Here is a 13,227-nt window from a genome sequence, read left to right on the forward strand (position 1 = left end):
TATACTTCAAAAAAATTTATGACGATATTTAGCCTCTGACGATGGGGTGGAGATACGGTAAACGCTATTGTTGGCAGATAAAATTTTATGCTAAACGAATAGTTTCCCAAATCCTGATGTTTTGAAGGGATGAATATGACACGTGTTGTCCCAGGTCTCTTCGATGATTTTTGATGTTCTTAGTTACATATTATACTGTTGTATTTCTTTATAACCACACTCAACGGTGTAAGTTATTTTTTCTGTCGGTAGCTATTTCAAGAGTCTAGGGTGAAAATTCGACACGGATTCACATACCACAAGTGGCAGCCGTATCTTATTTTGTTAAATTTAAAAAACTTTTTATTATAAATGACGTCATCCCACTGGTGGTGGGGATGATTAGCCAAATTTTAGTTAGCGTTGAACCATCTACATGATATTCCTAATATACATACAAAATATGACAACAATCGCTTTGGAAATTATTTGTCTAATAAGAATGGATACAGACACCACATCAACAGACAGACAGACGGAAACGGGAGATCACTTTTTTCGTACTCACACACATCACGCGTCGAGAAAATATAAACTCAATTACTATACTTCCTTAGCTTACGCTCGGGGAGTAATAAACAATAAGTGATAAAAAATTTCCTTTGTTCCTTATTTCAGTATTGTGGGTTGACACCCATTCATACGTACCGGAAATCTTTATTTTTGAAATAAAAATTAAATAATTTATAGTATCATAACAATTTCGTGAAAACAGTTCTGTATAATCCCTTCTAATTCTACCTGCCTTGCCCAGTGGAGGACAGGACCCAATTTACTTATTAGTGATGGGCCAAAACTGACCGCGAGAGCAAATTAGTATGCGCTTCAGAAAAGAGCGATGGAAAATGAATTTTTATTGGACCTTAAACCTTATGTACTATTTTACAGTAACCTATATGTGTGACATCAAAAACAAATACACTCGAATGTCATTTTACAGGACATAAATGAGTTTAACCTACAATTAAAAGCTATATGTAACAACGTAAATATGTTTGTGAATAAGTACTTATGTAGGTCATTAAATATATACAAAATATCCCTTTGGAGATGACCTCCACTTAGACTTTCTTCCGCTTTTGCTGTGAGGAGTTCATTGACTTACTTTTATTTTTAGCAGTCTGATATTTTGATTTGGAGCATTCTCTTGATTTTTTAGGCACTCTAGAAGGCGATTTTCTACCATTCTTTGGACTCTTCTCAATTTCCTTTTCTTTTATCTTTTCATTCAAAGTACTATGCATACTTTCCACATTGTGTGGTTTTCGCATTAAATCATGATTTACTTTAACAACATTGGACAAAGTTCTTTTAAGAAAAACTACATTGGGTTTTGATCGGATAGTTTCACCTGTGTGTAATTCCCATTTGCTTTTGAACCTTTTGGCATCTTTCACGAGAGCCGCAATTACCATTTCACTGCAATTTTCAAAATAGACTAGATTCTTTTAAATCTTACACTTACTCTGAAACAAACATAACTGGGCCTTAACGAACGTAACTAGCAAATTGTAGATAATTAAAATTACACAAGAACGAGGTTAGGACAATTGTGTCGTTTGTCTACTGTAGAAGTAGAAGCCGTCATTGGTGGTTGTTGCCTAAACTATTTCTAGATGTCGCCACCCAAGTGATAGGAGATATTCGAAAAATATCTGAAAAAAAAAATACCCGAAGCTATTTATTAAATTTTTTTTAAAGAACCAGCAACGCCGCAAAATTTTCAGAAATAACTACCAGTGGCAACATAGCAATCCTCTAAAATAAAAAATTAAAAACTTGCATAGGCACGATACATAGAAAAGCGTCATAGTTTAATGCCTGGTTTTTAATGGACACACGGGTACTTCGTGCCCTGCGCCCCATTACAAACATGCTCCTAAACGTGGAACTTCTTGCGCTGTGAATTATTTAGGAAAATTGGGTGTGTATTTGGTTGCCTATATTTGGCGCAACTGATAGGGTGCGAATCACAGGTGTGAACCATAGTGCGAAGTGCGAAATTGCGAACACTAAAATATTTTTTTCAGACACCATCAGACACAAGGAAGTATTTGCACAACATTTGAAGGTGAGGAACGTGATCAGGGGGTGCTGTAGAACAGTTTCGTGCAAACGGTTTGTGCGAAATCGAGTAGTGAATTTTGTAAAGTTTTACCCACTCTGTACTAACCTCTGCGATTTGATTTTGTATTATTTTGATTTTAGTAAGATGTGGGTTTTTGGTTATGGGTCTTTGATTTGGAAAGTAGATTTTCCGTACGTGACAAAAATTGTTGGTTACATCAGCGGATTTCAAAGAAAATTCTATCAACATAGTGTAGATCATCGAGGAATTCCTGGAAAGGTGAATGAATTCACTTTTTAACAAAAATAATCAATGTAAATTATAGCCAGGACGGGTGGTAACTCTGGTGCCAGGGGCAGAAACAGTAAGTTCATTAAAAATGTTTTTTTTTTGATAATAGAAACAATTTCAGGACAAGGTCTATGGCATTGCTTATCAGATTAGTGAACAAGATCGAGCTATTGTGATAGACCATTTGGATTACCGAGAGAAAGGAGGCTATGTACGAACTCCAATACTTTTTTATCCAAAAGACAAAGTTAAAGATCCTTTTGAAATAATTATTTATGTAGCTGATAATGATAACCCACAGTATGCAGGACCTGCAGATGAAGATGTTATAGCACATCAAGTAGTGAATTCTAAGGGACCTAGTGGCACTAATGTTGAATATGTCTTCAATTTAGCAAAAGCTATGAGAAATATTGCACCAGACGTTGTCGATGAACATCTATTCACAATTGAAAGAAAAGTACAAAGCTTGTTAAAACATAATAGTAGTTCGGTAGTATTTTCCACAACGTTGAGTTAATTATTGTCTTATGTATCTAAATTAATTGCTACACTGGATAACAGTGCACATAGTTTTTATTTAAAAAATATCCCTGTGAATATGATCATTCTTTTCAAAATATAAAGTAAGGAAAAAAACGACAGCAGTTTTTTATTGACTAATTTGCCCCCTGCAGAGTGCTACGAAGTGCAAGAAATATATAGTTACGATTTATCGGTGAATAAAATCAACTATTTATTTCTTGCTAACTCGAATTTACACGACTAATTATTACAGCAATTATATACAAAATAAATCCGGCGCAACTTCACTGGTTTTCTTCGTCACTCATTGGACTCGACTTTTTAACTGAATTCAGCTCTCGTTGTTTGGACTACACTAACTGCTCCCGACGGTGGTTCCGATTTAAACAGCACGCGGTCCTTCTCAAAAAACCTAAGTCACCGCTTTTAGACTTCTCGGGAGCACCCATTCGCGACTTCCGGTTCAAGGCTGTTCTGTAGCGAACGCCGGGCCGCCTGGCCGATGAGTCATACTACATACTAGAAGAAACACATAAGCTGCGTTTTTGTTTATGTAATTCCGCTATCAGAAAGAGTTCCACTGCGTTTTATTGGACCGTTCCAACGCCATCAGTGGCAACTTTTCATTCGGGCAAATGAGACCTGGAATGGTTGGTGGAGGGGATTGTCAGATGAGTTTAAAGTAAACTAAATTGACGGCAATAAAACGCTACAACAAAACTTCTTCGAGGTGAACAAAATTCTCCGCCCCACCCAGTCTGGTGGTGAGCAATAAAACGTACTTATACATACTAGAAGACCCATAGGCGTCGTACCGGGGCGGAGTATGGGTTTATTTCGTAACAAGATGCTTCGACTTTCGAGGTATAAAAACTATAGTTTTGTATGGTACAAAAATCAATGCCAGCAGGATGTGGATCTTTGACTTTTTTTTATTTGTAATATCAGTCACGCCCATTCAGTTCAGTTTTTAGTGTATTACATCCCATATTCTCACTAATAATTGAACAATGTGACATATTTCTAAGTTATGGTTAACATTTAACTACAAATTTAGATATCAGTAAATGTTTTATATGGATTGTAATACAAATAATGATCAAGCCGAGTCGCTTAATGAGTATCAGACAAGTTGAGTTGAAAATCATTCGCTGTTACATTTCTGCAGTCTAGTTAGTCGTGTAAATTTGTATTAAGTACTGAGAAATAAATTATTGAGTTTTACTCATGTCGACATCCGCTTCCAGGCCTTCCTGTAGCGAATGCCGGGCCGCCTGGCCAAAGAATCATACTACGTACTACAGTGGCGGCTCGTCAGATGAGGCAAGTGAGGCGGCGCTTCACAGCATATATCTTAAGAACAGATTGACTTAATTTATAATTAAAAAAGAGTTTTCAATGCATTTTTAGTTACAAAAATATGTTGAAATGGGAAATCTGTACATGATTTTTTATTTTTTACGCTTCCTGCTGATATTTTTCGTTGAATACCGTACGATTTATGCTCCTAGTTCTTTAACTGAAGCGGCCAGAACGTCGGTTCACTTGAACCAGCGAAGCCCAATCACAGACACGGATTTCCATGACTCAGCTCCCATACTCCTATACATCCGTTCGCTCGGAACTGAGGCGATATCTTCGGTGCTTCTCGGCCAATTTCGGCGTACTCATTAAACCATTTTTCCATTTATTTTACAGAACGGTAGGGTTGCGGGGTGCGTGGGTAATTAGCATGAACGTGAATAAAAACCCACGTGTTGGTGTTTTGTGTTATTGTCTCTTTCGTAGGTGTACGTGAGTGAAAAATGAATCCCGAGTATGATATCGTCATGTTGCTTCTTGAAACGCCGTTTTCACGGCGAACCGAGCTAGAACGTCGGCAAATTTTGCTAAATATCGAACAGTCAAAACCGTTAATTCATTTAACTTCCATTGATAAGCGACAGAATCGTCAGTACTCCAAGTTTTTTAAATCAACTTGGTACCTACGAAACATATAAATGGCTCTGCCGTAATATTTACACAATATCCCAGGATATAACAATTTAAAGAATTTCATCCGAAGTGCAAAATTACATGAAAGTTCCAAAGTACACATTAAAAATTTCATGGGCTTAAAACGTTTAGAAAAGAACACAGCAACTATTCCCGAATCCCTCCAAGAAAGTGCTACTTTCAACAAAATTTTAACTTGTAAAAACATTGTTGATTCAATGTGTTATGGGTGTTATTATTATTATTATTATTGGGACCTACCATTGACCCGGGAATGACCGGTACTCAGGCAAGACTTCTATTATTACTAACTAGTATGACCAAGTAATATTACTATTATTGTCAAACTTCTATCATCGCCTCACCACATCAGACAGTCACGAGCCGCCACTGACGTACTACAATACAACACATACATACTAGAACACCCATAGGCGTCGTACCGGGGCGCCGTATGGGTTTATTTCGTAACATTTGCCCCCTCCTTGGTTCTGATCGTCCCGATCAGAAACGTAAACCGTGTCACTGTCGTACTTCATGAGGCGGTCTAAATGAACGATCTTTATTTTCGTCTTCGGCCACCATCGAATTCTGTAAACGATACCGGTGACAACTTCGGGCAACGACCTTTTCTTCTTCGGGGATTATAAAGCCATATTAAATCTCCTGCCTGGAATCCTACTGAGTTACCCTTAAGGTCGTAGCTTGTTTTCATTGTGTCACTCGCCACCCGGATCTTGAACGCTCAGCAGCTTCTCCTTCAAGTCATCGACGTACTCTATGACCTCCTTTGGTTCTTCACTCGGAGAGCCGAACAAGGTGTCACAAGGCAGACGAAGTTCATGTCATGGAAAACTGATCGATAAGCTAGTAGGAACAGTGGAAGATGTCGATCCCAATCTTTCGGCCACCACCTTCCAGAGATGTTCCTCCATGGTACGACTGAACCGTTCTACCATTCCATCTGACTGCGGGTGCAACGGTGTAGTCTGTGTCTTCTGTATCCTTAGTACTTCAGTAACCCTTTGGAATAGGTTTGACTCGAAGTTTCTGCCTTGCTGAAGTAATCTCTGACGACCATTATGTACCTATTTCTCGGTCACCAGGAAAGGACCTGCTATGTCCACTGCAATTCTTTCGAAAGGCGAACCGACGTTGTTTTGTTGCATCGGCCCTCTCGCCCCCTCAGGGAGTCCCACTGAGTCTACAACGCTTTGAAAGAGGGAAACTCGTCTGATATCTCTGACCAAGCTGATTGTTCTACCCCATCTTCTTTCCATTTGAGCAACGGCCCGATATCCCGGTCTAGGACAATTCGGCGCAGCCGACTTGGCGCGGCCAACTTGGCGCGGCCGACTTGGCGCGAGACATTTTGGCGCAGGGACACTTTGGCGCAAGCCATCTTGGCGCGAATGAACTCGCACCAAGAAAAATAGATATAAATATACAAAAATTGCACCCGTTGTTACCATAACCTAATTTTTATAGTCTCCAACGCGGGGAGGGGTAATGTCGACTTTTTAATGGACACACGGGCGCTTCGCGCCCTGCACCCCGTTATAAACATACTCCTAAACGTGGTACTTCTTGCTCCGTGGATCATTTAGTTATTGGAATTTGTGCGAATGAAAATGTGTATTTGGTTGCCTACACTTAGCATAAATAACAGGGTGCCAACTAAAGTACGAACAATAAATATTTTTAATATTATATACCGACGTACTCGCGCCAAGATGGCTCGCGCCAAGATGTCTTGCGCCAAAGTGTCCCTGCGCCAAAATGGCTCGCGCCAAGTCGGCCGCGCCAAGTTGGCCGCGCCAAATAGTCCCATTCCGCCGATATCCATGTCTTGGTCTTTTCTAAGCTGGACCGTAGTTCATTCTTCATCTTCCACAACTGCTGTCCTCCCACCGTTGAACGACGTTTCACGCTGCCCGATCTTGTCGCAGTGTTTGCAATTCTTACACGGTCTTCTCGACAAGGAGTCCGCATTATTGTGAAGCTTACCAGCCCTGTCTCGAATTTTGAATTGATACTGTTGGAGTCGTTCAAGCCATCTAGCCAATTGTCTTTCGGGATTTTTCATTTGAAGGAGCGGTGTGAGGGTTGCGTGATCGGTTCTAATCAGGAATTCGCGTCCATAGAGATACTTATGGAAGTGTTCAACAGCCCTGACAATCGCCAGCAACTCCTTCCTCGTGGCACAGTAGTTCTTCTTGAGTTTCGAAAGTATTCTGCTGAAGTACTCGATGACTTTTTCTTCCTTGTCCTGCACCTGTGACAATACAGCACCTATTCCGTTGGTCGCATCTGTGCCCAAAGTGAACATTCCCGATGACTGGGGATAGGACAAAATAGGACTAGAGCATAGTGCATTCTTCAATCGTTTGAAGACTACTTCACATTCAGCAGTCCAATCAAACTGAGACTCCGGACTTCCTGCTTACCTATCTTTTGGTCTTGGCCAATCGCGAATTGCATTGATCTTCGTTCCCGTAGTCTTGATCCCGTTCGCCGAAAGAGTATGTCCAAGAAATTCTACTTCTTTTTGAGAGAGGAGGCATTTCGTTGGATTCAGCTTCAAGTTTGCCTCTTTCATTCGACTAAATACTTCTTTTTGGTCAAGTGCTTCTCAAATGTCTTTCCCATTACCATGCTGTCGTCTAAATAAACCAAACATGTTTTCCATGTTAGCCCTCGTAATTATCAGCTCCATCAGCCTCTCAAAAGTAGCCGGAGCGTTACAGAGTCATTACGGTAAATTGATACAAGCCGCTCTCGGCAAAAAGCGGCCTTTTCCTTATCTTCTGGATGAATAGCAACTTGCCAGTAGCTGCTTTTTAGGTCTAACGTGGAAAATCAGACGGATTCTGATAATGTTGTAAGCGTATCATCAGTTCGTGGAAGCGGGTAACTGTCCTTATTGGTTACATCGTTAAGTTTCTTGTAGTCAACGCAGAATCTCGTCGACCCATCTTTTTTGGTGACTAGCACTACAGGCGAAGACCATGGACTGTTTAATTCCTTTTTATCGCCGTCACCCAGCATTTTCCGTACAAGTTTCTCGGCTTCTTCTTGTTTTGCCAAAGGTAATTTTCGCGGAGCTTGACCGATCGGTTGCGGATCTTCAGTGTTTATCCGATGTTGCACTATGTTTGTGCGCCCAGAGGATTCTCCAGATGCAAACATTCCACTGTGTTTCTGCAGAAAGTCTCTTGCCACATTCCGTTGAGGATCGGTTAGATGACCAAGCTCTAGGGCAGGAATTTCTAAGTTTTTTTTTTATTCTTTGCTTTTTCTTTCTTCATCATTGTTATCATAAAGTCCTCCGTTATAATGAACTATCTTCGTGACTGGTTCACAGACGGCAAGAACCTTCCCACTCTTGATGTTCATGGCTTTGGGGAAAACATTGGCAACGCGTACAGGTATGCCATTTTCGGTATTGATTAAAGCACTAGCAATCATGAGATTCTTCTTGGGGATGTGTGGTGGTTGAATAATGCCTAGGGCAAATCCGGGTTTCACTTCTGCTCTGACTGGAACAATCGTTTCTGCATTCCTCTGACTTTCACATTCTGGCACGCGATCAATCTTACAGGCTTGGATTCAATACTGCGTTGATCCAGGATAAACTCTTCGTTGCCAAGACGTAGGACTTTCTCCACTGGATCGACTGTCAATCCATGGTGGCTAATCAAATCCATTCCCAAAATGAAGTCATCTTCGATGCCAGCCACGAGAGCACGATGTCTTATCTTCAGCCGACCAGTGTAGATTTCTAGTTCTGCCTGGCCCATGATTGGCAGTGACTGGAGCACTGTCTTCAATCTGATTGTTTCGGATGAAGCTGCTAGGTCTTTAGCTCTCACGAGTCCTCGACGTATAATTGATACCTCAGCGCCAGTATCGATCGTGACTGCTACGGGAGTTCCATTAATCTTCCCCAGTATAGTTGGACTACTGCCTCTGATGGAACTTCCTATCTTGACTTCCCTGGGGTCCTTATTCTTATCAGCCAGCACATCCCCCAAAGTACTGGTTGTTTTTAGTTTTCTCACACATTCCGTTGAGGAGATCTCTATTCTGTGCTTCTCCTCGGAGCTGGTGATCGAGCACGACAATCGCATTTGAGATGTCCCTGACGCCCACACCTATAGCTTCTAGGTTGACAAGGCATACCATTCTCTAATCCTTGTCCTTGAGCTATGCTATACCATCCATTTCTTGTGACAATTTTTCTAACTTGTCGTTTTCTTCCGTCTCTAATTCTACCACTCTGACTTTGTAGCACGTTCTTGAAGAATTGTACGCCGCCTCCATTTCCAGCGTACGAACTAGGGCATCAGATGATGTCTGATACGTTGACACTTGTAGGATCTTCTTAACTTCGGGCCTGTCTAATTTGCAGACCACAGTTTATCTTGTAGACTGGGGGTTAAAAATGCTCCAATCAAGTTAAAACTCGACATTTGCTTATTTCTCAATACGAAGATTGTTGATACAAAATTTCAACCCGTTCGGAGAAACCGTTAAAAACTACCGCCAAAACAACCTTGCAGACTGGGGCTTAAAAATAACTCTATCAAGTTAAAATTTGACATCCGCTAGTTTTTCAATGCGAGGATTATTTATTGATGCAAAATTTCAGCGCATTCGGAGAAATCCTCAAAAATCACCCCCTAAACTACCTTGCAGACTGGGGGTTAAAAATGCTTCAATCAAGTTAAAACTCGATATTTGCTTATTTCTCAATACCAAGATTGTTGATTCAAAATTTCAATCCGTTCGGAGAAACCGTTAAAAACTACCCCCACAACAAACTTGCAGACTGTGACATTTACTAGTTTTTCGATGCGGGGATTATTGATGCAAAATTTCGGAGAATAGGGGTTAAAAATACTCCAGTCATGTCAAAACTCGACATTTGTTTATTTATCAAAACGAGGATTGTTGATACAAAATTTCAATACATTCGAAGAAATCCTTAAAAGAAATAGACTAGGGACTAAAACAGCGTCGGACTGGCTCGCCCGGCTACCCGGCGATCGCCCTAAAAGCTCAGGGTCCCTAACGAATCACTTCAAAAAATTATTTTATTATTTAAATTTAATTTAGTTTTTTAATTTATTTTTTTATTATTTTATTGTTAATTATTAATTAATTTATTAACATTTAAATTTAAAAAATATATAAATTACGAATATAGGAGTATTTGTTATAGATACGTGAATTGCGATAATTTGAGTTCATGTTTATCACTGTTAGATAATAATCAGTTGCTACTATGTAAGAATGCTTATAGGTTCGGCATTTTTTCGTCCAGTCTCTCATTTTACGGTGTGTTTTTACACGTCATTTTTGCTGTTAAATTGGTTCACAGTACATACTATATACTGGTTTCGAGTCCTTTGAGGTATAAATAAATTTTCATCATCAGTTAAAAAATACAAAGTGGTGTCCAGAAGAGAAAATTTAAAATTCATAGGAAACAAAATCTTAAAGATATTTTAAAGAAAATTAGAGACATTTTTAATTTCTGAGAAACCTAACGTAAAAAAAACGTTTTGAGAAAAAGTTTAAATTAATAATACTTAACTTTTAAAACTTAATTTTATTTGAATTTCAAAAAGAACCCAGAAAAGTGCTAATTTCTTAATTAATTATTATTAATGGGAAAACAGATAAAGATTTAAGATTTAAGATTTAAGATTTAAGATTTAAGATTTAAGATTTAAGATTTAAGATTTAAGATTTAAGATTTAAGATTTAAGATTTAAGATTTAAGATTTAAGATTTATTTATTTACCCAGCAGACCGAAGTCCAATTACAGGATAACAAAATACAAAACAACAAACTTGTATATACTTAAGGGTCCCCAGTAGCAGACCGAAAAATGAGCTAAATAGATTTTTATTTTACGGCCGTAATTTCAACATTGAAAAAAAGATCGACATTTCAATTGATAGATTATGTCTAAATCTCTGGGGAACACACAATATTTTTTAAAATAAGTGATTGTTTAGTGTTTAATTAATCGTTCATTCTTCGAAGGAATTTGCATTTTTAGACGAGGAGAAAGCATTTTTCGCTTCACCTTTTATATCAGTGCAAAGACAACATTGAGCTCTATGGGGAAGACCCGGTCATTTTTGTTTAAAATTTATATTTATCAAAATATTTGCGTTTTAAAAAAATACTGACTAAAGAAATCAAATTGAAACTAGGCAACTCTATTTACAAAGGATTCGTTTCCATAATTGGTTGAGTTTGACACAGCAGGGAGCTTTGCCGACCGACCCTTTCAGGTAATCCGTCCAGGTACTTTCATAAACCGTCATAAACAACGGGCGGAATTGTGTTTCATACGCTAGATCCAGTGCTGTCGCGGCGATACTTTGATTACAAATATATTTTTATTTTGGACTATATCAACATAATATAACATTTCAAGATCACAAATCTGTGGTCCTGTGTTTGAAAAATTAAAAGGGGCATCAAGTATTATTTTTTTAAGTAATATAGTAATATAGAAGTAGTTTTTTAACAAGCTGTAAACACTCCTAGCGACGCACTGGCTACGACCTTGTGGACCAGATCAAAGCGTCCCCGCTACTCGCCGTAAAACACACCTTGCTTCAACTGGGGAATTGCATCCGTAAGATAAATTTCCGCTTACTGGTCATAAAACCCATAAATACTTTTAGCTTACGAACATTGTTGAAACTCTTTTACAAGTCGACTTCTTTCATTGCTAACATAATTTGAATTAAAAGTATGCAAATTTTTATAATTTTATACATTCTACTAAAACATTTTCTTACAAAAAATTATTCCAGTAGTTTTTACTAATCTGTCATTCTATATATATAGTGAACCAAAAGCTATAAGGTTATATGGCCATCATAAAAGTAGTTGACCGCAAATAAACACCCCCTTTGTGTGGTTCGCACTAAGCTTACCGGTTGGCAATAAATCATCTTCTAAACATTTCTTGCTCATATTTAACAGGGCCGGCTTTCAAAGCGAGTGGTTATTTCGGAACCCTCAGCGGCTGCAGGTAGTAAAGAAATAGTGGAGTGGTGGATTTTCATATTTAGTGAAAGCCGCCCCTGAACGAAACCAGAAGAGTCGGTCGAGCTGCAGTGGACACGTTATTTACGACCCTAAAACCTTTTCTATTGTAAACAACTTAACTTCGACACAATGGGATGATTTTATGATGGCCATATAACCTTATAACTCTTGGTTCACTATAAATCAATACACAAAACTGGCAAGATTTAGATTCTCATCACTTCACTAACCACTTATTTACCTGAACAATCATATTTATTTAAATTTAATTTTTTGATACTCTTTTCCGCACCACCTATGAGGTAGAGTATTATAGGCACGTTTTTTACGTGATATCTCCAGTAAACCTATTCCAATATTACTATTTATTCCTGTGCGTGTTTATAGTAGAAAGGGAAAATATTTATATGAACTACACATGACGCGAATGCAAATAAAAAATTTTAATTGTACAATCTTTTCTTTACAATTTGTCTAATGGGTTGATTTGTTTAATAACGAGAATCTACTCTCTCCAGAAGTAAGGCATAAAATAAAATTTTTCTCTCTATCTATTTCGCTCTATCATATTATTTTCCCAAAATTTATCATCCCGTTGAATTAAGCATTATTTAAATTGGACATTTTATATATTTCTAAGATAGCGTTTTTGTTTATGAAGCCGTCTGGCGATGCCGCTAAAAATGTACAAACCGCATTGTCTTACTGTCAGTTTGGTGTTACTGCAAAATGCTTCAGTTGCTCTTGCTTCATTTTCTATGCAAAGATTTTGGGAGAGTACATGCAGAACTAGATTTGCAGGGATGTAAAATGTTTTTCACAGTACAGTAGGATTAGCCGTGTTACTTGTTCTCTCATTTTGCAAATTTTACCAAAATAACGTTCGATTAGTCTAAAGGATTTTTCTGCGCACCATTCTGGATTATTGCGCTCGCAAATTGTGTTTTGTTCGATTAAAAAGACATCAAGGTTTGAAAGTTTTTTGAGAAATACTTTTTGCGCTGTGACATATCAGGTATTTCAACTGCCTCGTTATTAGATACATCGCCCGAGAACTTGTATGATCTAGAGACCGGAGCGCGCTCAGGCCAATGTCGACTCTATAAGCCTCCAGAAATTCTGCGGGAAATAGTTATTATTTAGATGCTTTTGTTTACACACGTCTCACATGTTTCACTCGACTTTGACACTCAACTATTTTTTTTGTTTAACTAAGAATTAATACTTTCAC

At 38.4% G+C, this 13,227-nt stretch overlaps 1 protein-coding gene and 1 long non-coding RNA gene across 3 annotated transcripts; one reads left to right on the forward strand and one right to left on the reverse strand.

Annotated features, from left to right (window-relative positions):
* Positions 1-878: 878 nt before the first annotated feature.
* Positions 879-1,686, reverse strand: LOC135131187 (uncharacterized). Its single transcript, XR_010280883.1, has 2 exons — positions 1,505-1,686; positions 879-1,458 (listed from the first exon to the last, which is right to left on the reverse strand). It is a non-coding gene; the product is annotated as an uncharacterized LOC135131187 (long non-coding RNA).
* Positions 1,687-1,834: 148 nt separating this feature from the next.
* On the forward strand, positions 1,835-3,032 carry LOC135131181 (putative glutathione-specific gamma-glutamylcyclotransferase 2). 2 transcript variants are annotated; one of them, XM_064058771.1, is made up of 5 exons: positions 1,835-2,015; positions 2,070-2,110; positions 2,248-2,386; positions 2,433-2,471; positions 2,520-3,032. In XM_064058771.1, the coding sequence occupies exons 3-5, from the start codon at positions 2,252-2,254 to the stop codon at positions 2,916-2,918; spliced, it is 573 nt and encodes a 190-aa protein (XP_063914841.1). In that variant the 5' UTR covers positions 1,835-2,015; positions 2,070-2,110; positions 2,248-2,251; the 3' UTR covers positions 2,919-3,032. The 2 variants fall into 2 exon arrangements, with proteins under 2 accessions (XP_063914841.1, XP_063914842.1); XM_064058772.1 differs by lacking the exon at positions 1,835-2,015 and having other exon boundaries at positions 2,022-2,110; positions 2,520-2,645; positions 2,700-3,032.
* The last annotated feature ends 10,195 nt before the right edge of the window (positions 3,033-13,227 follow it).

The sequence above is a fragment of the Zophobas morio genome, unplaced genomic scaffold (assembly GCF_036711695.1).
Source record: "Zophobas morio isolate AGI-343-1 ecotype UQ-CSIRO unplaced genomic scaffold, CSIRO_AGI_Zmor_V1 ptg000019l, whole genome shotgun sequence".
NCBI lineage: Eukaryota > Metazoa > Arthropoda > Insecta > Coleoptera > Tenebrionidae > Zophobas > Zophobas morio.